The sequence below is a fragment of the Artemia sp. Qi Xiang Cuo genome, chromosome 21 (assembly GCF_049724085.1).
Source record: "Artemia sp. Qi Xiang Cuo chromosome 21, ASM4972408v1, whole genome shotgun sequence".
NCBI lineage: Eukaryota > Metazoa > Arthropoda > Branchiopoda > Anostraca > Artemiidae > Artemia > Artemia sp. Qi Xiang Cuo.
In genome coordinates, this window is record NC_142814.1 from 49,751,658 (window position 1) to 49,775,574 (window position 23,917).

The 23,917-nt window shown below is 34.2% G+C and overlaps 1 protein-coding gene and 1 non-coding gene across 2 annotated transcripts in view; both read right to left on the reverse strand.

The window, feature by feature from the left end:
• The window catches only part of CycT (Cyclin T), a 99,928-nt gene that overhangs the window by 25,873 nt on the left and 50,138 nt on the right, over window positions 1–23,917 (reverse strand). Inside the window, exons 3-5 of the mRNA XM_089107280.1 lie at window positions 15,852–15,975; window positions 8,292–8,337; window positions 903–993 (exon numbers count right to left, since the gene is read on the reverse strand). Of these exons, the coding sequence (XP_088963406.1) occupies window positions 903–993; window positions 8,292–8,337; window positions 15,852–15,975 (261 nt within the window). The remainder of the gene's footprint in view (window positions 1–902; window positions 994–8,291; window positions 8,338–15,851; window positions 15,976–23,917) is intronic.
• TRNAY-GUA (transfer RNA tyrosine (anticodon GUA)) lies at window positions 17,842–17,927 on the reverse strand. The gene is given in 2 exon segments: window positions 17,842–17,877; window positions 17,891–17,927. It is a non-coding gene; the product is annotated as a tRNA-Tyr (tRNA).

Below are 23,917 nucleotides of genomic sequence, written 5' to 3' on the forward strand. Positions count from 1 at the left end.
TTGTATCTAACATATTAGGGATGCAGACCCGCTATACTTTACCCCCCCCCCTCGCCAATGTGCAAATATATAGCTAAAAAAAAATTCTAAAGTATTATATTTTTATCTTACTTTGGTATATTTCATTAGGATTGAGTGTCAGAGAAACATATTAGAAGAACATTAGGTAGGGCGTATATCATACAAGCACCAATTTTTTTTTCTTTCGTTTTTTGCTTCCTACTGGCTGCAGATCCTTTGTTTCCAAGATCTGCTTCTTTGGTTTTTATCTTAGTAATTTACCAAAGTATTGATTTTATCAAAAGAATTTTTTCCAAAATACACTAGTTCGGCTTTCCACAAAAAACCTTTCAGCATGTTTTAATGAACTGAAAAAAGAATTAACCAATTCAAACTAGAAAGGTGACATTTCACCAGGATAGTCTTGGAGCAATTGTTTTTTTTTACAGGTTTATTGGAAAAAAGTCATGCGAGGAGCAAACGAAAAAAAATTACCGACCAGAGTGAGTATAAGGAGAAAGCACAAGCCCATCCAATAGACTTTTGACTCGGGGAACTTCCACTATCACCAAAATTTTAGGGAATACCCCAAACTTCCCCAAAAATTCAAAAATTTCAAAGAAATTTTCAGGGAATACCCCAAATTTACCCAAAAATTCCAAATTTCCAAAGAAAATGGGGTTCTTCGAAATCTCCCAGACAATTTATGTTCGCAAATACAAGAACGTTAAAACAAAATACATTTTTCTGAATGTATTTTCCAATCTCTAAGGTTTTTTCAAATTATTTTTATTTATAGGAGTATAGTTCACTATTTGCATGTCTTACATACGACTCCATCCGAGCGGTAAGGAGAGAAAATACAATGAAAAAAAATTAATTTTTAAAAATGTCTAAAATACCTGAATATTTGTCCATTTGGAAACGATGTGTATACACACACAGGCTACAACGGTGGGTGAATACTGAAGGCACATAGTGGTGAGATGAAGGCTGAAACAAAAAAGATATCATCTTTTAGCTTATACATTCCTCACTAGAGACATGGCAACAGTGCAGCTGATTGGACACAGCTAAGACTTGGATTACACATAAAAGTTAATCGTTCACATTAGCTGAATAAACAACAACCAATCAGTAAGCCACGCAGATGAAGACTCAATAAATAATCATTTAAGTATGAGAGATAACAAAAAAGGCAATAGTCCGTCACCAAACGAAAACCCATTAAATACGTCATTAATTTCATCAAAAATAGCTGTGGCGTTCTCGCGCTGGGGTGACCTCCTCTGTTATCTCCTACCTTGTATGCTTTTCTTTGTTATTTCGACATTTTCTTATCTATGTTTATGGCCGACACATCTAGCCCTGCTCCCGGTCGACCAGTTTAGAAAATTATTTATCATGTATTTTGTCAGTAAAAGATCTTGTCTAGTCAAACAAATAATTTCACTATCGCCGATAAATAGCAGTGTTGCGAAGCTGAGTTTTACGATTCATTATAATAACAATTTTAAAAGCTAAAACATAGTGGTAAGTATTCCTACATATATGGAAAAGCTTGTGGAATTATTAATACTAGACACATGCTGTTTAGGCTCTCGGCATCGAGAAGCTGCTGAACAGAATGTTTCGATTCGTTGCAGTCTCTACAATATGGTCGAAAAGACTCCAACCAATTTTAACTCCATCGAGACCATGCTTCCAAAATCCCTGAAACAATTCGAGATACTTTCTAATGCTGTAATACCAACATTTCATCTGGCTACCTGGTTTTCCCTTCCATGAAGAATGGGGGTTGCCACTGACCACCTGACCTTGCCACTTGATCGTGGACAGGCAGAGCAGCTTCTATCGTCTATTGATCATGGCGGTCTTGACTTTAGAATTGAAAAAATAATAATGCATGAAAATCAAGATGTTTGTACGGTAAGTGCTTCTTTCTCTTGAAGCTCAAGCCCCCCCCCCCCGAAAATTTTCTGATCCCCAAGTATCTGGACTTCAATCACTTACATTAGTATGGTAAATAGACATTATAGTGAGACCATATTAAGATAATGCAAGTACAACCAGGGCACAGAGGAATACGCTGTCTATAGCTGGCTGCAAATTAGCAAAAATGAGAAGGGCTATAGGTCAGTGTGTAGAAAAGCGTAGGATTCCAGATACCGAATCAACTTTACGAAAAGTTTTTGAAAGTTTTGAAGCCAATTCGGTTGATCCCGTGCTAATGAAGAGGAAGGCACTAGAGACAGTTACTGGTCCGAATACAAATTTTGCTGAAAACTGATGGAGGAACCTGGTATCGCTGGGACATATGAGCTTGGAATTAGCAGAGAGAAGGAGCAAAATTGCAATTCAGCAAGCTTGAGAATTGCTACAGTTCAGCGTCTTGAAAATCCTAGGATTCTAAATACCGAACTGATTTTGAGAAAAGTTTTGATGAAAACCAATGCAGAACCCCGGTGAGCAATATTACAATTCAGCAAGCTTGAAAAAAGCTACATTTCAAAGTGTTGGAAAGCCTAGGATTCTAAACTACCAAAGCGACTAAAAGAAAATATTTTGACAGTTTTGAAGCCAAATGAGTTTATTCCCAATGAATACTGCCTCAGGCGAAGATAAATTTAGCCCTGAATTTCCTTCATTTGGAAGAATATAAATATATAGATGAAATAGCATGAAGCGCGCAATATGGAGCTAAATCTATTCTAACTTCACATGAGTGGTTTTGGTAGCTATGATTCCGCTGAATATGAACAAGAAATCTGACCTCCTTTCTTTCGGAATATACATTTATGGGTGAAGCGTGCAAAATGGGGGCCAACGGTGGTAAGAGCTCATTCGCATGGCTGAAAACAAATAGACTAGTTTAATTCATCAAAGCGTTGTGAAGAAACAGGGCTGGGGGTGTCGGGTTTGATATTATGTGAAATAAATGACTATCTTGGTTGCAGCATTTGCCGCAACATAATAAAGAACGAACTCATTCACCTTAAAAAGAATCTTGACCCTAAACTCCGTCGTTTGCGCCAGGGGCAACTTGTTGTGGTTTAGAAAGAAAACTTCTTGACAGTTTTGTGGCCAAATGGGCCACATTATTCCCGACAGCCTCTATTACTGAAGAAGAAAAGACACCAGAGTGTTACTCTTGAGAGTCTCTCAAGAGAGTCTTGATGCAGATTTTTATTAAACTCGCTGCAGAAACCCTGAAATGCAGAAATAGCGAAACTTGGTAATACAGGGACAGATTGAACTGGTCATAGGGAAGGAAGAAAACTGAACATCCGCGATATGAATGACAGTTGAACGACCCCCGGAATAGAATATGCCGGGATAGGGACTGTCCCTAAATTCTTGTCGTACGGACACATAGCAGAAGAAGTTACAGGAATCCGACGAAGGGTTGTTAGGGAAAAGGTGTCTACAAGGGCAACAAAAGGAAGTCGTAAATAACACCCCTCGCCATAGAACTCTTGGTTGCACTCCCACCGCGCACAATATTGCACACCAGTATCATAAAACATTGAAATTTTGCCCTCGTACCCTCCGACACAATTGGCCGAAGTGCAGCTCGTTTTCTGCTAAACTCTAAAAATTTTTTTTATTATAGTCATTATCAAACATATCGAAAAACAGAAGCACTTTGAACAAGCCCGTATCCAGGAGGTATTTGGGAGCAAGCCCTCGAAATGCGTATCCGAGCGAGAGAGAAGCTCTGGGACTCTCCTTATCTCAATATTATACAGTATAAACTGTTACTTTCTACTAGTGTTAATATTTTTGTTACATTCTACACCCAGACCAAAAAAAAAAAAATCCTACCTGTACTTTGGATGGGAAACAAACATAATTTTTGCAGTATAGTTCAGTAACAGACACATTTCACTCGAAACGTAAATTTTAAATTTAATTGATATCACGACTTTCGCGTTTCACCGCCGCGCCACTCAATACAGTTTACGATATATGCGTAAACATGCGTACGACATATCTTCCCAGTTATGGCTAAAGGTCATATCAGAAGTTTTCACCCTTCTTGGATAATTACCAAGACATAAACTGTCCTACTGATCCTCCTTTTGAGAACAGCTTAACAAACATTCTTTGGCAATTATCTCAGAAAAGTAAAAGTGTCAGATGTGACCTTTAGGTGAGATAACGATGGTATAAGGATGATTACGATTCATAAACTCCTAGTATAATGAAGAATATAAACAAATTAAGATACGTTCAGGCACTTAAAGAGGAGGGGACTTGACTCCCTCCTTTCAGAATATTTCAAGAAATCAAATAGATATCACATACAAGTTGCTTGTTTATTTGTTTATGTTTTTAATCAACCCTCCCCCCCAAACCCAGAAAAAAAAATATTTAATTAGTGCCCGGATACATTATTCGTTATATTTGTTTTTTAGTAGCACAAAGGAACCTCTTTGCTAAATACCAGCGATGCTATCAACACCTTTTTCCGCATTCTTTTTAATCACTGCTTTTTTAAGTTTTACAAAAATAACAGTTAGAAAAAGATATTTAGAGCACAAATGAATGAAAGTTTTTTTTTACCGCCAACATCGTTTTTTTAATGCTAATATATCTAGTTTTTTTTTGTTTTTTTTTCCAATGGATAAAGGCTCCCTGATGTGAAGCCGTAATGAACAGACTTATATTATTAAAAAAAAACATCATCAATGTTTATTAAATTAGAGTCGTAAGCTCAATCGGTTTCGGACCCTGACCAATCTCCAATACAAGCTCCCAAAATGGTCCAGACCTTGACCAATCTCCAATACAAGCTCCCAAAATGGTCCAGACCCTGACCAATCTCCAATACTTACTCCCAAAACGGTCCTTCCTCCTACTCACTCAACTCCCAGGCAAAATCTAATCCCTTAGATCTTACTCGCAGAGACAAAATTACTTCCTTGTATTCCATAGTAATTAACACTCGCACGGCAGTCTAGCAGAAAAAATTTCTGGACTTGATATGATACCCCACCCACTTCCGGATAATGATCCCCTGAAAAATTTTCCAATGAACTACAGTATTTTTCAATTTAAGATCATTTGAAAACCTATAAATTTAAAAGTATTCAAAAAATTAGGTCAAATACCAAATTAATGAAGTTATAGAAAATGCAGTTTTACAATTCAATATTTGCAAATAGGTTGTGGTGTTATATATACAAAGTAGATTTTTGTTTTCTAGTTAATTTTTATTTCATTTTCCACTTATTTTAATCGTATTTCCCCCATCTATTTTTTCAACATCAATCATTATAATTTATATGAATATTTTTAATAGAATGTTCGATTTTCAGTTCGTCCAAATTCAAATGTCAGAACTATAAATAACTGTATCTTTTGGAGAAACTTGAACAAACAGTAATTAAATACTAATTTAGTTGTTATAATAATATAAATATTATAATTACTGTAATAATATATTATAATAAAACGAATGTAAGTCTGTCTATCCGGTATGCGTTATTGCACTGTTTATAATATGGATACCATTCTAGAATCTTGAATCTAGTCACCATTCTAGAACCAGTGTCAAGTGGTGATTCTTGTACATCTAGAAATCTACTTAAAAACCCGTTTTTGATTTTTAATTACAGTGGGCTGTGATTTTGATATTAATAAGGCACGTACGTGGACAGATTTCGTTAAAGCACCAAAATTCACCGCCTGACTCAATTATTCTCATGTTTTTTACGTTTTCCACAAATTTGCAATCACCCTCCACCCCAAGAAAAAATTCACGTAGGTGTTTGGCTCGAATATTCAAAACAGTTGAATAGAAACAAAAAAAAATTGAGTAGCTTAAATTTACAATAAGGATACGTGTCAACAGACAAGCCACCAAACTCATAATCCCTTCAGAATTCAGAAAACCGATTCCATGTTACTTGATACTATATTTAGAAATTAATATTTTAATATAATTTATTGATAGTGAGCTTAGAGGCGTCATTTCGCCTTAACCCAGAATGACTGCCGCTCATGCAATGAACTACGACCACAGAACAGCCGCGGAAAGTAATCGGAACATAATTAACCTCCTGAACGTACCTCGTATTTAGAACAAATCCTATCATACGGATATGATCATTCCTCTTCTAAAATCTGTATTGAAATGCTATTCACGTTTCGGGTGTTTACAAAATAAAACTTTAATTGTCAAAATAAAGATGATTTTGTCTTATAAGCGCTAATATTGTTGCAACCACCTCCAATTTGTCCCCATTTTAAAATTGCTCCTTATAATATAATTCATCATATTATAATATAATCCATATGTGCTGCAAAAACATTAAAACTCAAAATTCAACACAAAAATTTTAAATTTATTCTTAAAATGCTTTGATATGAAGATTTTATAAAACCTCATACCAGGACCGTCACGTATGTGGGGGAGGGGGACGCCCCCCTCCCCAATGTTTTTGGTCATTCGGTAAAAAAGAACGGTAAAATCGTGGCGCTTTGCGTCACAATCTTTCCGACGCCGCTAAAATTCTTTGTTCGGTTCAACAAAGACCACAATACTGACGTGTCATCTACATAAATTTTGAACTTGATCGGTAAACACAGCATTTTATCGACGTCTGCCGTGATTTTACAGATAGCGCCACAACTTTCTATTTGGTTAAATAATAAGCATTAAAATAGAGACATGATATGCACCGAAATATAAATCTCGGTTGGTAAATGCAGCGGTTTTACCGACTCGTGCAGTGATTTCACGTATTGCATTCGAAACGGACAGTATGCTAATTATATTGACAAAAAACAGTCGGTAAAAATGGCCAGCCAGTCGTTAAAATCTCCTGCCCCCCCCCCCAAACATTTTGGCTTGTAACGACACTGCCTCAGACATAAAATACTTAAGATAACAGACAATATGATTAGTTTGTGATTGCTGTAGCCAATATACGGAATACCAAAAATCCCAGATTCCATAAACCCAAATCCAGGTGATCTTACATTGTGTCTGAAAATAACATGATTGTATTACGATATAATTCAAATGATCCCTTAAATACACTGTAATTTGAGCTGCTACAGCATAAATTTTTACCCGATACCCTTAGAAAATAATCTGATATTTACCCTTAGAAGATACCCTTAGAAAATAATCTTATATTTACCCTTAGAAGATACCCTTTGAAAATAATCTGATATTTTAGCAATGAAGATGCTTTAAAACCTCAGATTAAGCAATACCCCTGAAAAAAGAAAAATATTAGATAGATTAAGTGATGAATTTGTGATTAAAGCCCAAAGTTCTTACTTGTGATAATTTAAAAAACTAACTTGTGATTATAATCGTCTGATAACGAAAGACCAAAGATTAAGAACAAACATTTACGCCAAATCTATTTGACATTAAAACAAATTTAAATAAGATAAATGAAACTTTCAACTGTCATTATTCATACTGACCGCTTATTATTAATCCCTGTATAAGTAGACACTTGAGCTATGCACTTGCATTTTCAACGCCATAAATTCATTTCTATACTCTTTATTTCTTGGGCTTTCATATACTTTTGTCTACACTTCTAGATCATATGTATCATAGTACTGTAACTGCTTAAAATTGCTTAAAAAAGTATCTTACGCCGAAAGTCGCATTTTTATAATTGTAGTTCAACCATTACATTCATTATTCACATTTATTTAAAATATATTTTTAAAAGGTTAATAGCAGGGAAAGGCGCTTAGTACTGCCTATACTATATATACTATATATATACTATATAGTATAGTATATATATATACTATATATATACTATAGTACTATATATACTAATTAGTTTCAAAATTATAATGAATTACATACATTTTTATCATTTTATGTGATTTTATTCATTTTAATTTATATATTTGTTATTTTTGTTTATTTAAAATATATTTTTAAAAAGTTAATTGAAGGGAAAGGCATTTAGTACTATATATACTAATTAGTTTCAAAATTATAATGAATTACATACTTTTTTATTATCTTATGTGATTGTATTCATCTTAATTTATTTATCGCTTTAATTGTCTAAATTTTCTAAGAGATTACAAAAGGGGGAGGAGTTGGATCTTAATTCTTTATTTGACACCAGAATAATTACAAATAGCAAAGCATATAATTTTCAAAAGGTAATTTCTTCTTTCAGCAAATGTTTATGAACGCAGCTACTGAGATTCAAACCCATGGCACTTATTCCCATTACAAGTATAGAAATGAACTTATGCTGCTGAAAAATTAAATAAACAAGGCAATAAAATATAACCACCTGTTTGTGGCCATGAAGTAGGATGTCTGGGCCAAATCTTTGCTCGCTGCATGGTGGTCCATGGATTGTCGCCACAAGTACAGCCAAATCGGAAAATGGCCCGGGAAAAAAGCACCCAAATTAATTGTGTACTTGGGTGCACCTCTTAAACTAAACTCTTACACCTCACTCTCTCACTCTATTGTCGAAAATAGAACACATAACGTGGAAAAGCCAATCTTAAGCAACTCAATTTCAAAGTTACCACTGTACTCAAAGTAGCCCAAATTAATTGCGTAATTGGGCATAGGCCTACCTCTTAAACTGACTAAAAGGTATACCTAAGTTTCTTGTACATTTCACCCCTATTCGGTTTTCAAAAATCAAAACACGTTACCCAGGGTCCACACAACCTAAATATTACCCAAGAAACAGTTATTTGTTCTGTTTAGTGATTATCGCATACTCACTAAATGTTGTGGTTAGTAACCAAATTATTTTAAAATATGGTAAAGTCGATTAATTTTAAGTCCAACAATAAATTGCAAAATCAAGCTAAAGAGAATAAAATAGAAATTAAGATCCTCCAGAGCCATTAACAGCACACTGAATTCAATAATGAGAATCGTTTACAACTATGATAGTTTAAAAAAAGGCCAAAATAAAGAAGAAATTTAAAACAAAATAGAGAAAAGAATTTCTTCATTGAATCCCAATTTCTTCGTTTTTTATTCTAAGTACTTATTGTTTAGATTCTGTCTTTCTCATTCCGGAGGATATATTCTTGTATACAGACGACAAGTGAGTCTGATTATTCTTCTTTTTCTTCCTTCTTTTTCAAAATTTTCTTCTTTGGTTTAGGGAGCCTTATGGTTAAAATAAAAACTAAGATCCTTTAGAGACATAAACAGCACTTTGACTTAAAGAATGAGAATCACATACAACTAACAGTTTAAAAAAAGAAGAAAAAAAGGCAGAAAGAAAGAAGAAATCTAAAACAAAATAAAGAGAAAACAATTTCTTCATTGAATCCAAATTTCTTTTTTTTATTTTTTTTTTAAGTACTTATTGTTTAGATTCTTTCTTCCTTATTTCGGAGGATTTTTTCTTGTATACATTCGACGAGTGAGTCTAATTATTCTTCTTTTTCTTCCTTCTAGCTACTTCCTACTTTTTCAACATTTTCGTCTTTGGTTTAGGGAGCCTTATGGTTAAAATAAAAACTAAGATCCTTTACAGCCATAAACAGCACTTTGACTTAAAGAATGAGAATCGCATACAACTAAGACAGCATAAAAAGAAGAAAAAAAATGCAGAAATAAAGAAGAGATCTAAAATAAAATAAAAAGAAAACGATTTTACCATTGAATCCAAATTTCTTCATTTTTTTATTTATCTTAAGTACTTTTTGTTTAGATTCTTTCTACCTCATTTCGGAGGATATATTCTTGTATACAGACGAAAAGAGAGTCTAATTATTCTTCTTTTTCTTCCTTCTAGCTACTTCCTTCTTTTTCAACATTTTCTTCTTTGGTTTAGGGTGCCTTTTGTTTAAAATGAAGATTAAGATCCTCCAGCGACATTAACAGCACATTGACTTCAAGAACGAGAATCGCATACAACCATAACAGCTCAAAAAAAGAGCAAGAAATAAAGAAGAAGAACAAAAAAGGAGAAAACAATTTTTTCTTTGATTTCAATTTTCTTCCTTTTTCTTTATGTTAAGTTGTTGTTGTTTAGATTCTTTCTTCCTCATTGCTAAGGACATATGAGTCTGATTATTCTTCCTTTTCTTCCTACTAGCTACTTCCTTCTTTTTCGACATTTTCTCCTTGGATTTTAGGAGCCCTTTGGTACTATAAATTTTGTAATATTTTCCCCACATTATTTGCCATTGAACCCTAACTTTAACCTTTCACTCTGCATTTTGAAAGATCAAACCTTCTCATTTAAAAAGTAAAATGCTGCAAAAATTGCCATCCGTTTAAGTCGAAAACACGTGCTCTCTGATGCTGGCATTTAAGCATTTAAGCTTTAGCCAAAGCATTTAAAAAGGATAATGATCCTCCAGAACCATTGACAGCACATTAGGGGTTAAAATTATACAAACTACGCTGGTCCGAGATAGGGCGAGTTAATGTATTAAATGGAGCTGGCAGCTTGCCAGCTGAAAACAAAATTAGGAAAGTCAGGTATAAGAGTTGGTGAGTGACTCCTCTAACAAATTCTCTTCAATTTTTTCAATTAACAACATCTTTTGGTGAATTGAGTTAAGCTTTTACATGTGAGAATTGATAATCGATATCCAGATCAATGCAAAATATAGTAAAAAAGAAATTTATACCAGCGTTGTATAGGAGGATCAGTGTTTTCTATTTTTGCAGGAGGTCTCTCTGGTATTATTCAAAATACTTTTCTGGTCGTCTAATAAGATCTCTGGATATTTGGATACCACATATCTCAGGTTGCACACCTCCGACGCGGGTAGAGAATAAAACATAAAATTTTCCAACATTAATAACAAATCGGTTATCGTTCATCCAGAAATAAGCCTCCTCCAGGACATCCCTCAATTTAGAAATGAGCGTTGTCTTATCGTTTTCACAGCAGACAATATCATTGCAAACGCTATGAGCTACTTATTGTCAGCTTCGGGCTGAAAAAAGTCTTCATTACAGCGTAGGTTATAGCAGTGTAGATTTTTGCGAACCAGGTTCGACACTACACATCATAAACGTAAACCAGGAACAGCGGTGGTCGTAATATATGAGCCCTGTGGGAGACCAAAGCTGACACGAACACCGTTTCCTCTATCTTTTCCCTCATAAATCTTGCTATTCTTCAGAAATGACTTGAACCAATCCAGAACTTCGCCTCTTAAAGGACATGTTCCAGCTTCGTAAGAAGAATCGAATCTTGCATACTATCAAATGCTGGTCTGATACCAAGCAGACTCGCTGTAGGTAGTAGGCTAGGATTAAGTACTTTGTCTACCCATAAGGTCAATGCCCTTATTGCATCTCGCTTGGAGTGCCCTGGTCTGAACCGAAAATGGCCATTATTAAGAAATCTTTTCCTCTTCAGAAACTGGGATATCAACTGTTTCATAAGTTTTTCTAATTTGTTTGAAAAAAAAACTAAAAGAATGGATATAGGTATGTAATTAACCGATTCAACTCGAGAACATAGATGGCATTGGCGATTTCTCTTGTCCACGGTGTCAGTGTTCACTCTTATGCGTCCCAAACGTTTTGGGTTTGAACTTAAAAATATTTCCGTAAGGAAAATTACAATTTTGTTTGAAGTTACATTCAACAAGTCTTAAAAAAAAGAAGTAATAATGACTGTGTGAACCCAGGATTTGTGCAGAAAGCTATTTTTGAACGTTAAATTTCAAAAATAACATTGTAGATGGTGTATGATGAAACTAGCAAGAAAACAACATCAAATGAAAACAACACATCTTTTCTCAGACATCACGAATCGATATAACAGAGCTATATTGCAGATTAAACCATCCCAAAATGGCAATTTTATTGAATACCTTGAGAAATTACACTAAAACGTTACAACTGTAAAGATATGAAACCTACTTCGAAGAAAATGAGTGCATTCAACTCATATATTTTCTAAATATATTATATAATTTTTCAAGACAAAAAAAAGTAACAAAGAACTTTTACTATTAATTATTTCAAAGAATTAGCTATACATTGCACTAGAAAAATTTGAAAAGAAAACATTAATGGGCTTTTTAAAACATTGACAAATACAGTGTGGCTAATGTATTCTGATTTAGGATGAATATACTAGTTGTCAAATTGTTCAAAAGTAATTAAATAATAATTGAAATATATTTTGATAAGTCAATGTGTATATTTTCGTTATGACCTAATATAAAGCCTATGGCTTCCTCCGTTATTGAATAAAGTAAATAAATATATATATATATATATATATATATATATATATATATATATATATATATATATATATATATATATATATATATATATATATATATATATATAATATATATATATATATATATATATAATATATATATATATATATATATATATATATATATATATATATATATATATATATAAATATATATATATATATATATATATATATATATATATATATATATATATATATATATATATATATATATATATATATATATATATATATTCATGGCTGAACCGCTTAATAAGAAAAAAAGGAAAGGAAAAATAAGACGAATAAATGAACAAAAAGCAAAATTAGAGAACAAAAAGAAAAACGAGAAAAGACATACAATAGGAGATCAGAAACAAAACCAGCAGCTTCAAAAAATCCCAATAAAAATAAAAGATCTACAAAATAATGCTAAAAAGAATAACAATTTCTAGAGACACCAGGTTTGACAGACAAAAAGAGACTCACAACAGGCTAACAACAAAACAAAACTAAGCATGAACAAGTTTTTAAAAAAAAAAAAAACTGTACTAACAAGGTTTATCCCCCCCTCCCTCTTTCTCTTGTACTCTTTTTGATATCACTTACTCTTCATTATTTTCAATCTCCTTTCAGACCAGGGATCCTATGTGGGGATCAGTGCGTTGTATTTGTCTGTTTTTTTGTGTATATAATTTATCTAAAAAGGGAGCAAACCTCTGTCTATATATATCATTAATTTTACTGATTCTCCTAAATAGGTGGATAATTTATGATAACGAAGTGTTGCCATTTACATCATTATATTTATAAATTAAAAAAGAAATCAAAGGAACTATATCGACAATAAAGTTAGTTTATACCTATCTAGAAAGAAAGTTTTTGGCTGATTTTGAAAGCCAAAATCATGAAAAATCTCAAGAAGAATCTACATCAGTCATCAAAACCAACATGAAGAGTCTCAGCGACTCTTCAGATATACCATATACCATATTTTTGAATGAAAGTACCGAAATATGTTATGTAATATAGAAAGTAATTTCAAGTGACCGATTGAAGAGCTTATCAGAATTTGGAAGAATAGGTTAAGAAAAGTCTTGAAACTAAGATTAGGATATCTGAAGCTGCGCTAATAAAAGAGACCCAGTGGGGTTTCAAAACGTGAGCAGTTGGAAATATTGAAGAAGATGCGCTAGGCATACGTTTGTTTGATCATATATCAAACAGCAATCTGTACAAAAAATATGGTTCGATTTCACTTCCTTCGACTATAATACAAGCAAGGTTCAGAAGGCTAGCCACATTTGACGAATTGATTACTTAAAATTATGCTTCTGGCCCGCTCTTGGCTCTTTGGGGAAAAAAAGTACCCCACTCGCCTCCCAATGGGGTGGGAAGGGTCACAATAAAGGGTATAAGAAGGGAGAAAGAAAGAAGGGGAAAGGGTATAAGAAGGAGAAAGGGCCACAAGAACGGGAATTAGAAAACTTCAAGGGATGAGGCAAAGAATAAAGCATTGAATAGACTGGGAACAGAGGAGCAGCGTGCGCGTCATGGTTGGCCATAGGCGGCTTTATGCAGCAATTAGCTGTTAGTAGTAGCGGTAGATTTTTAAGTTCAGAGAATGTCGAAAAAATTGGGAATAATGAAAAAAAGGGGGGGGGCTGGAAGGACTCTCAAAAGAACACAAATGCATTTTCCCGTTTACCAAAGGACTTGAAAAAAAAAAAAATTATCTTCTTAAAAGAAGATAAAATAATAGCAAACACAACTTGAAGTTCGAAATTAAGCTCAGCTTAATTTCAAAGAAAAATAAACTTTCAAATATTTGAATTATTTACCACAGACTTGTATATTCTTTATTAGCCCCTGGCTAAGTTGCAACGCTTCAAAACAAATCTTTTCTTTTTTTTCAATTTGCTAAAAAATTTTAAAGAAAAATTAGATCGTCAGTCCCAAATATCCTCCACATTGACTTTTTCTATAAGGAAATATATGTTACGAAAATTTGCAACAAAATTATCTTTTCAAGACGTGTTGGAAAAACCCCCAAAAGCAGGCAAAAGAATTTCCTCGTTTACCAAAGGACTCAAAAGAAAAATAAAACAATAGTAAACACAGTTTAGACTTTAAAGTAAGTTTCAAATAAAAATTAACTTTCAAATATTATGACACTTTACTTCAGTTTTATTGAATCGTGTTCATATCTAACCATAGGAACACCCTTTGACCATGTACTCTGATTAGAATATTTGTTTGCAAAAACTAGTGAAAATAACAGTGCATTTGAGGAATTTGCCTAAGGGTACTCCCTATCCCCTACTCATAAAAATTTATGAATTCCACGCTCAAAACCCATCAATAATTTGTTTCCCAAAATGCTTCAAATTGTTAAAGAATTTATCCATTTTTTTTTTTTAACTCGCAAAAACGAAATATAATAAACTGTTACAAACAACTTTCTGTCAGAATGGCTTACAAAAGCTTTAAGCAACTATGGCTTTAATTCCTACTTATATCAGACGAAACGGGTGAGTGCACCTCAAATGAGGTCCTAAAAAGTGCACCCAAATAGGTGAGTGCACCTCAAATGAAGTCCCAAAAACGGAAGAGACAAAATATCTTAAAACTACACGTAATAAAATAATTAATATGTTATCCCAGATTTTTTATATTTTAGCACTAAAAAAAAAAAAAAAAAAAAAAAAAAAAAAAAAAAAAAAATGGTAACCCGAGTAATAGACAATCGATTGTTTCCTTTCCCTTAATTCGAAATAATTTTATTTCGAATAAAACCATTTGTTAATAATTTTAATTATTTATTAATAAAATTATTTATTAATTTTTAAAAAATTATTTATTAACTAAAAAAATAATATTAATAATTTTTTCGTATAAATTTATTTCAAAAACATTGAAAAAAGTAGATTAGTTCTGATTTAACCATTTCAATTATCGTCTTATTCTTCACTACTTCTTCCTATAATGAAAATGCATATCCTCCCCGAATGACTTAAGAACAGGTAGTATCAAAGGATTTAATTAGAATTTCTAGGGAGGGTGAGAAGAAGCAAGCTTGGGATTCGATTGGGATGGAGGAGGAGCGTTCGCGGCTATGGTGGCATCGGATAACGTAGTGTTTCAGCGAGTTGTTTAGTGGTAGCAATAATAGTTTTTTTTATCTAATAATAAATTTCGTTATTTGTTTGTGTGATTTTTTTACCCATTTTTCTACATTTTTGAATTTTTCTTCTTCTACTCACCTTTCGTATGAATTTCCGCGTTTCCTCTTGACTATGCCTTTGTCACCGTTTCAAAAGTTTTTGTGTTTGTTCTGACTCAAAATACGAATTCAACCCAGATAGTTACACTTCATTAGACAAAAACTGATCTTATCCCTATAAACTATAAACTTTTTATGTATTAGAAACCAATAGAATATTTATATATATTATACTATATTGTGCAATATATTTAGGCTATAAAGGGTCTTGACTGCGGCATTCTTCGCAACGTTAAAAGGAATATTATCATAATTCTGTCCACCCAGAAAATTCTTGACTATAATGCTAGTACTACCAACCGGTACAGAACTGGAAGAAAAAAGGGTGAGACCAGAGTTGTGAATAAACTTACCGCGGACATACTGACAACACTTTACCACATGTGTATGTGGATGGTCTATTACTGCATCAAAGCCTAAGGTTTGAAGTAAAATATTTTCATGCATTACTAATTTGTTGGCGGCGTCATTATATACCTGGAAATAAAAATGATAAGTTAAGTTTATGGGTGAATTTTCCCCGGGAAAATTTTGTAGAGGAGCGGGGAGGAGATTTCCTCGAATAGTTTAATTCCATTGGTATGTTCAAAAAAGTTCGTCTTGAAAATGTATGCGATAATCCTCAAAATTTATAATTAACTTAAAATTTAAAGGCTATGAAAAAAAATTAATTTATAGGCTATGAACAATGCTGTAGTTCCACATCCTTACATATACTATCAGCCAATATTATTATTTGCTATAAGTACCTCCTGATTTTTCCCTTTTCCACACGAGTATTGCTGATTAAATTACCTTCTTAATTAACGTATGGGGTATAAAAAAATATATTTTACGCGTGAAGGATTAAAATGGATAAAAAAACCTATCTCATTATTTTATCTAAAGTGGACAGTCTTATTCTAAATATTTAGCAACTGCTCATTAAGATAAACAAACTGAGGGTTTAATTCTGACCGATCCAATAGTGACACTGACCTTACATAAGGTTGATTCAGTGTCCAGCAGTCTGATCATCTATAAAACTGATATTTGGTGATATTTTACAATCAAAAGTCAAATTTTTCTTCCCTTCATGGTTACCTTTCCCTTGACATGAAAGTAATTGAAAAATTATCCCGAACACTTATGTTTGCTTTTGCTTTCCACTTATGTTCTGACTGCTCGTTAAAGTCCTCCCCGACTACCAAAACTTCCACCAATAACAACTTAATTTAGCGCCAAGCAGCCCGAGGCAAAAAAGTTATGCACGCACCTCCTCCACCCCTATCTATTCAAAGTTTCACTCTTTACCCCCCCCCTTCCAATCCAGTCCCTTTTATGACATTTTCCCATCCCATTCGGGGACAATCTGCTTTTCATTTGGCCCTATATAATCGGCCATAATGCACAGTCTCTGGTAATCTATCATCCTTGATCCATAAACAAATTCCCCTTTTGATCCTGACCTTTATTTCATTATAAAACTCGATTTGGGATTGCACAGCCTATTGCTTTAAATACAATCCGCCAAACAAATACCTAAAATGTGAAACCTTTCCAGGTATGTTAAGGTCTAGCGATAAACTTCGATACCAAGGAATAAAATAAAGAAGAACTTTACCAAAGGTAACACAAAAACCTCAAAAAAAAACTCAGGAAAAACGGCCATTTTGATTTATAAAGAAATGTGACGACAGCCAGGTATTCTGGTAATACAATAGCAAGAAGCTTTTGTTGGACATAAATTCATATTTTCAAATCAGAAGAGTCAAAAGGGATTAGAGGGCAACTCTAAAGTAGTCAGAAATTATACCGAAAAAGTCTTTTGGCTGAAAGTAATGAGCGACATTAAAGCTTGAAAGGAACAACAATTATTTCGTATATGAAGGGGGCAACCCTTTCCTCAGCCCAGACTATTTACGATGAATTTTGACTCTTTCCCACCATTCTTTAAGAAAGACTGCTTAAACACACGGGCGGCTGAATTTCAATGAGAAGTATTTTCTAAAAACTTAGACTTTAGCGTAAAGAGCGATAGCTGAGGAATGGGTAGCCTCCCAAACATACGAATAAATTAATGTTTCTTTTAAGTTTTAATGTTGCTCCTTACTTTCAGTCGAAAGAATTTTTTAATTTAATTTAAGCTTGAAACGAACAGAAGTCACTATCAATAAAGAAGTGAGACCCAAAATGAACATAAATTACCACAAACAGAATTAGGGCTAGCGTCCTTAAGCCCTTTGAAGGCCAGATCACATGGTTTTGAAACGAAATTTAAAAACATAATGACAGTTAATATACAGAATCACTATAAAAAATATTTTTAATGCACGGGAAAGAAAATTTCACTTACAAAAAAAATCCTTCGAGCCGGATTTGAACCAGCGACCTATGGATGACAATTTTACCTCTACAGTCCACCGCTCTACCAACTGAGCTATCGAAGGCTTGCTAATAATAATTACTAAACAGTGATAGGTACTTTCCCATTATCAGGGCCTCTAAAAAGTCAAGCTTGGTTAATGCTAATGAAAAGGATGACTATATAATAGTTTAGAAACAAATTTGGGCTATATATTTGCACAATAGGGGGAGTGGGGTACAAAGCATAGCATATTTAAATACGTAACCTAACCTAGGTGCCTTTCCCCCCACCCCAAAACACCAAAGAACAACACTTCAAATATCTTAAAACCACGCTACACAACGTATTTCTCTACTGCGGTCTGCGGTGTATTGAATCATCTTGTAAAAACTGGTTTTTCATTGCGTCTTTCCCGTTTGACTGTAGCATCTCTTGTTGGACTTCTTTAGAGGGGCCCTGATAATGCGTACCCAATAATACATAGCCTCAAAAGACTGATAATTCCTGAACAATGCCTTTACTCCATGACTTATGTCCAAACCAAAAACTTATTACGGACGTTTTTCAAAGTTTGAAGTTCAATACATTGCATAGCCCAACGCTTCACACAACTCCAACTTACATAGTAAAATAAATAAATGAAAAAATAATAAATAAAAGAATTATTAAAAAAAAAATAAAAAAGAAAAGAAAAATCTTTAGTATTGAGCTAATATAAACATAATGGTAATTAAGCCCTTGGTACTGGTGCATTATGCGGGCACTGCTATATACTGTATGTGGAATGTCAAACGGGAAATGCTACAGTCAAATGGGAGACACAGATACCTGGTTATAATGGTTTATAAACCAAATAATAAGAATTACAAGTTACCAGAACGCTGTAATGTCTTTCACAATCGCTGAAAAATAATCTCTGCCTTCAGACTTCAACTTCGCACGCCACATGTGCTCGGCTAAGTAAGCTGATAGATGTTGGCGGGCAGTACCTCGGTGTCGTTTATTTTGCCATTTGGCTGAGCCCTACTTTTTGGGTGTTTGCGCCCGTTATTGGGTCGACAAAATTTTTTCTGTCTTCGGCAAATCCCAAATTATAATTATAACATTCATATTAGATTAATTCCACTCTTACAACTGATTTGGTACCGGGTATCTGTCTCTCCTGTTTGACATTCCAAATACAGTATATATCGGTGCCCGCATAATGCATCAGTACCAAGGCCTTCGTAACATTTAATCCCCCTTCCCCTCCAAATTTGAAAATGAGTTGAATCTAGTATTTCCTTCTCTAAAGTCACGAATTCTATTTGTAGATACGTCTTTACAGAACAGCAGGATCGGGGAGATTTCGTCAAGACAAAATTTAGGTGAAACTTATAGCAAATCATGAATGGTAAGAATTATGCAATCCCAAGGAAGCAAATCTGGGCCTCAACCATGCCATAAATATGAGTTATGGAATTTGAACTCAGATACAGTGACGTCAATTCACAAAAAATAGGGGGCAGAACCGTTCCTATGGTTGGTAGTGCCCAGGGAAAATTAATTACAGCGCCCGCCTTCCGACTCAAATACTAACAAAAAAGCCGAATCAAAGTGAAAAACTTGATCTAAGTTGGCAACCCTGAAGCCACAGTTCCCCCTAGCATCTGCCCTAGTTGCCCCCCCCCCCTTCTTTGAGTGGTTCTGTTAGGGGGAGGGGAGGATTTCTCGACTTTTGGGCTGGATTCAATTTTCTTTTTAAATTTTGTCAGTGAAGATGCAAAAAAGGTATTTTTCCAATGACAATACTAAAAAAGTTTTGTTTCAAATCTAGGTGGGGCAAATGTTCCGCTATATTTCTCAGATCTATTAAAACATCAAAATATAAATAACACTCCTATTGTAATAATATCAAAGGATAAGGAAGAATGATTGCTGGTGTAGGACAAACCGCAGGGCTTTACGGTGCAAGAAACTCAGACGAGTGCAGAGGAATTTATATACTAGTGAGAATTTGAGAGATGGGTAAATACGTTAACTCAACAAAAAAACAAGAAAATTGTATGACAATAATGCACAATTTTTATAAAAAATTCTACAAATCGTGAGTTAGGTGAAGCCCCCGTCCTCCGGCTTGAATAAGCCCTAAAACTGTCTAAAAAAACGTTTCTTAACAACATCTTTATTTTCGCCTAATTTGTTTACAGATTTTCACTTACTACCATCCTGTTCCAGTACTAAAGTCGTGGTGAACACACCGTCGGATGTGGGGAGGGGAGGGCACTGTACCCCCTAGATTTTTATCCCCCCCCCCCCCGGCTTTGGAGAACAACTTTTCGAAGTGTTTTCACTGAAACATGTCACTCTGGGAATGTTATTTAAAAACTGAAAAAACACCAAATTTCCCCCCCCCCCCTCCCTCCTAGATATAGAGAATAAATTTTACCTTCCCCCAAACTTTTGTAAATTGGCGACACCGTGATTTAAATATATCCATAACAAAAAAAAACATTTTTCACCCCTTTAACCAGGACCGGATTTAAAGCTTCGATGCTTCTAGGCCAAACGTTTTTGCCACTCCGATTTTTGCCAGATTTTCGGAGAAATCCGCGAAAATTTGGGGACAGTGGAAGTACTGAACAGAATGCAGCTGATGAGTCAAAAGTAATGAAAGAGAAAGGTGACACTTAACTCTCAGCTTCCATTCTTGGGAGACGTCTGACAGTTCATAAGTGGCCAAAGAATTCCTGTGTTGTTTTAAAATCACTTTTCTATGACAAGGCAGCGCGGCAGTGCGGCAGTGGAGTGCATCTGGCACTTTGTCAATAAATCACAGCAGTTATAATAAGATATAAGATAAGATATTTATTTCGAGAAATTACTATCACAAGCCCTGAAGGGCCGAATTCGAATTTCGAAGTCCATAAAAAAAACAAACCAGCAAGAAACTCATAACAAAAGCACAACAATTTAAAGATTGGCAACCAATGAAAAAAAAATAAATAAAATAAATAAATAAATAAATAAATAATCAAATATCGGAATGCTGTATGATTCCTTTGTCACTTATATTAAAAAACTTCAAAATGGCAACTAGTTAATAAGATAAAGTTTCAATGTGGAATTCATTTATAAGTTTATCTATGAGTAAATTGTGGTTAATCAAATCAAAAGCTTTTTGAAGATCAATAGAAATTAGATTGAGCCAAGTGTTGGGTTTTTCAAGTAATTTACCCATGGTATGAACAAGATGGATCAGGTAATGAGAGGTTGACGTGGATTTGAGATTACCATTCTGTCTAAGAACGATGAGGGGGAGGACTTTCATCTTAAGTCAGTCTGCGAGAAAACTTTCATACAATTTTGAAAAAAATCGAGGTGAGGGTAATAGGATGAATGCCATCAAAGCCAGGCTTCCAATTTTTCTTTTTGATTGTGGTAATAAAACCTTGTTCCCGAAATTGAGGGAACTGTCCAGATTTGGCAATTTCATTAAACAGGGTGGATAGGGGTTTTGAGAGGTAATCACTGAAAGCTTTAATCAGAGGAAAAGGAATATCTAAAGGGCAAATGCTTGATCGTTTTAGTTTTTCAATTGTTTTTACATCAAGTGGAGAAATATGTGGGAGTGAGAAAGGAACAGGAATATCTGGAAATTCGTAAGATAGTGGTGGGAGACTCTGGACAATAGAAGCCAGAAACTTATTGAGGTTATTAGCTGTGGTCTTTGGAGGTTCATTTATATTAAAATTTAGTTGTTCTTGACTCTTGCCGGTAAGTTTTTTAATTTCAGAGTACCAGTTCTTTGGTTTATCATGGCACAAGTATTTAATTTTATTTTTATAATAGGCTCGGGCAGCTTTTCTAATTTGACATTTTAATTCCTTTCTTAACTTATTTGCTTCAGCTAGATTACCCCTGTTAAATAAGCTTATTTTTGTGCGGATTAACATTTTAAGTGATTATTTATGTAAGGTTTATCACTGGAGCACTTTCTGATTTTTTTTTCTGGGAAACATAATGAGTAGGAATCAATTAGTTTTTTGTGAAAAATCAAAATTTTGTCATCAAGGTTATTAGAATTATAAAGGTCTGACCAACTTTCACAGGTCAGCCATGATCCAAAAGAAAAAAGTCCTGTGTCACTGAGGGGACGGCAAACCCCAATGGAGGTAGTAAAGGAATGTTCAATGGCTTCACTCTAATAATCTACTGTGCCTCCTGGCATTGTACGCCCCTAGGCCCGGGCCTATTGGTAAATCCTGGCCTGCCTTTGGCCCACCTTAGGTCCATTCAATCCCGAAAACCGCAATTTCCTAACTGTTTCCCTTTGGCTGTTTCAAAATTATAGGTTGTTTTAGGTCAGTATTATAGTTTCGTCCTGCGCCTGCGCTGGACGCCTGCGCTGCGCAGCGCAATTACATTGCGCTGAACCGTAAAAACAAATAGGCAAAACTAATTCGTTAAATCTCAAAATGCATTTGAGTTATCGTGGTATGGATTTTCCAGTGTCAAAGAGAGAATGGCAAAAAGTTATTAATTCTGAGTCGATTAGAAGTGATGTACCAAATAGTGATTGTCTTCCTGCATCTGCTTGGCATGACCATTACTCGTCTATTTTTTCTAAAGTTAATTACCGTGTGCATTCTTTGTATTATCATTCTCTTTCTGCTATTTTTAGTACCCCTCTATCTCAGCGTCTTTGTGTTCCTATTTCTCTTTCATCCGTAATTGAAGCAATTAAGAAACGTAAATCAGATAATGTTGATAATGATGGTATATCTAGATTTCACCTTTTATTAGATGGCTCCCCCCTTATTGACCATATACGCCTACTTCTTCAAATGTGTATTTTTACTTCTAGTGTACCCGAGAGTTTTTTGTGTGGTACTGTCTCTTCAATTTTAAAGAAGGGAATTTCTCCTTTAATTTACTCTTCTTACCGACCTATTACTGTCTCTTGCACTTTTAGTAAAGTTCTTGAGCATGTTTTAATACCTTTTGTGACTAATAATATGCTCGAGAGAGATAACCAGTTTGGATTTAAGCCCGGAGTAGGTTGTCAACACGCACATCGTGTATTATCTTCTTTGCTCCTTGAAAATTCTTCTAAGAGAAGGAGTATATATCTTTGTACTTTAGATCTATCAAAAGCTTTTGATAGTGTATGTCATAGTCAGCTTTTTTCTGCTCTTCGTGGTTGCGGTGTCAATCTATCGGTTATTTTGCTTCTTCGGTACCGGTACTCTAATTCTTTTCTTCGGCTGAAATCTGTGCCTGCATCTAATATTAAATTGAAAAGAGGTTTAAGGCAAGGTGGAGTTTTATCTCCGACCCTTTTTAATTTGTGTATTTCAGGAGTTCTGGCAAAGATTTCGGATACCTCTCTCTCCGGTTTTTCTGATGTTTCCTACCTGGCTTACGCTGATGATCTGCTTCTTATAAGCCGTACTAAAACTGATCTATCTAACATGGTTTCTCGTATTGCTACTTCTTTTTCAGACATAGGCCTTTCTCTTAATGTAGATAAATGTAAATTTCTTTCTTTTAATAATATTTCTAGTACTTCCCTTCGCTGTAGTGGCTTTACTATCCCTCTAGTAGATTCTCTTCGATGGCTCGGTATTTCTATTATTAATAGTCTTCCGAGCTTGCGCCAGCGCACAGTCTCAGATATTAATATGAAAATTAAATTAGGATATGCTAAGATTGTTGCCAATAGAGGTAAATATAATAAACTCGCGTTAGCCAAGCTCTACTCAACTTTTTGTGACCATTCAATTCTTTTTGCTTCTGGAATTTTTCTCCTTCTGAAGAAAACTGAGTTAAAAAGAATCCGGATTAATTATTTTAGATTTTGTAAATTTTTGTTGTTTCTTCCACCTTGGACCAAAAACCGGGTAATTATAAATAAATTTCTTGTTCCTAATATTACTGAAAAACTGGAAGCACTACACAAAAAAATTTCAAATACTGCTTGTATCCGTTTTTCTCCGCACCATCACCTTATCAGGTTTTTTCAGTCGTAAGTTATTTTTCTTTTATTTGTTTAGTTGTTTTTCTCTGTTTGGTCATTCTACAATTTAGATT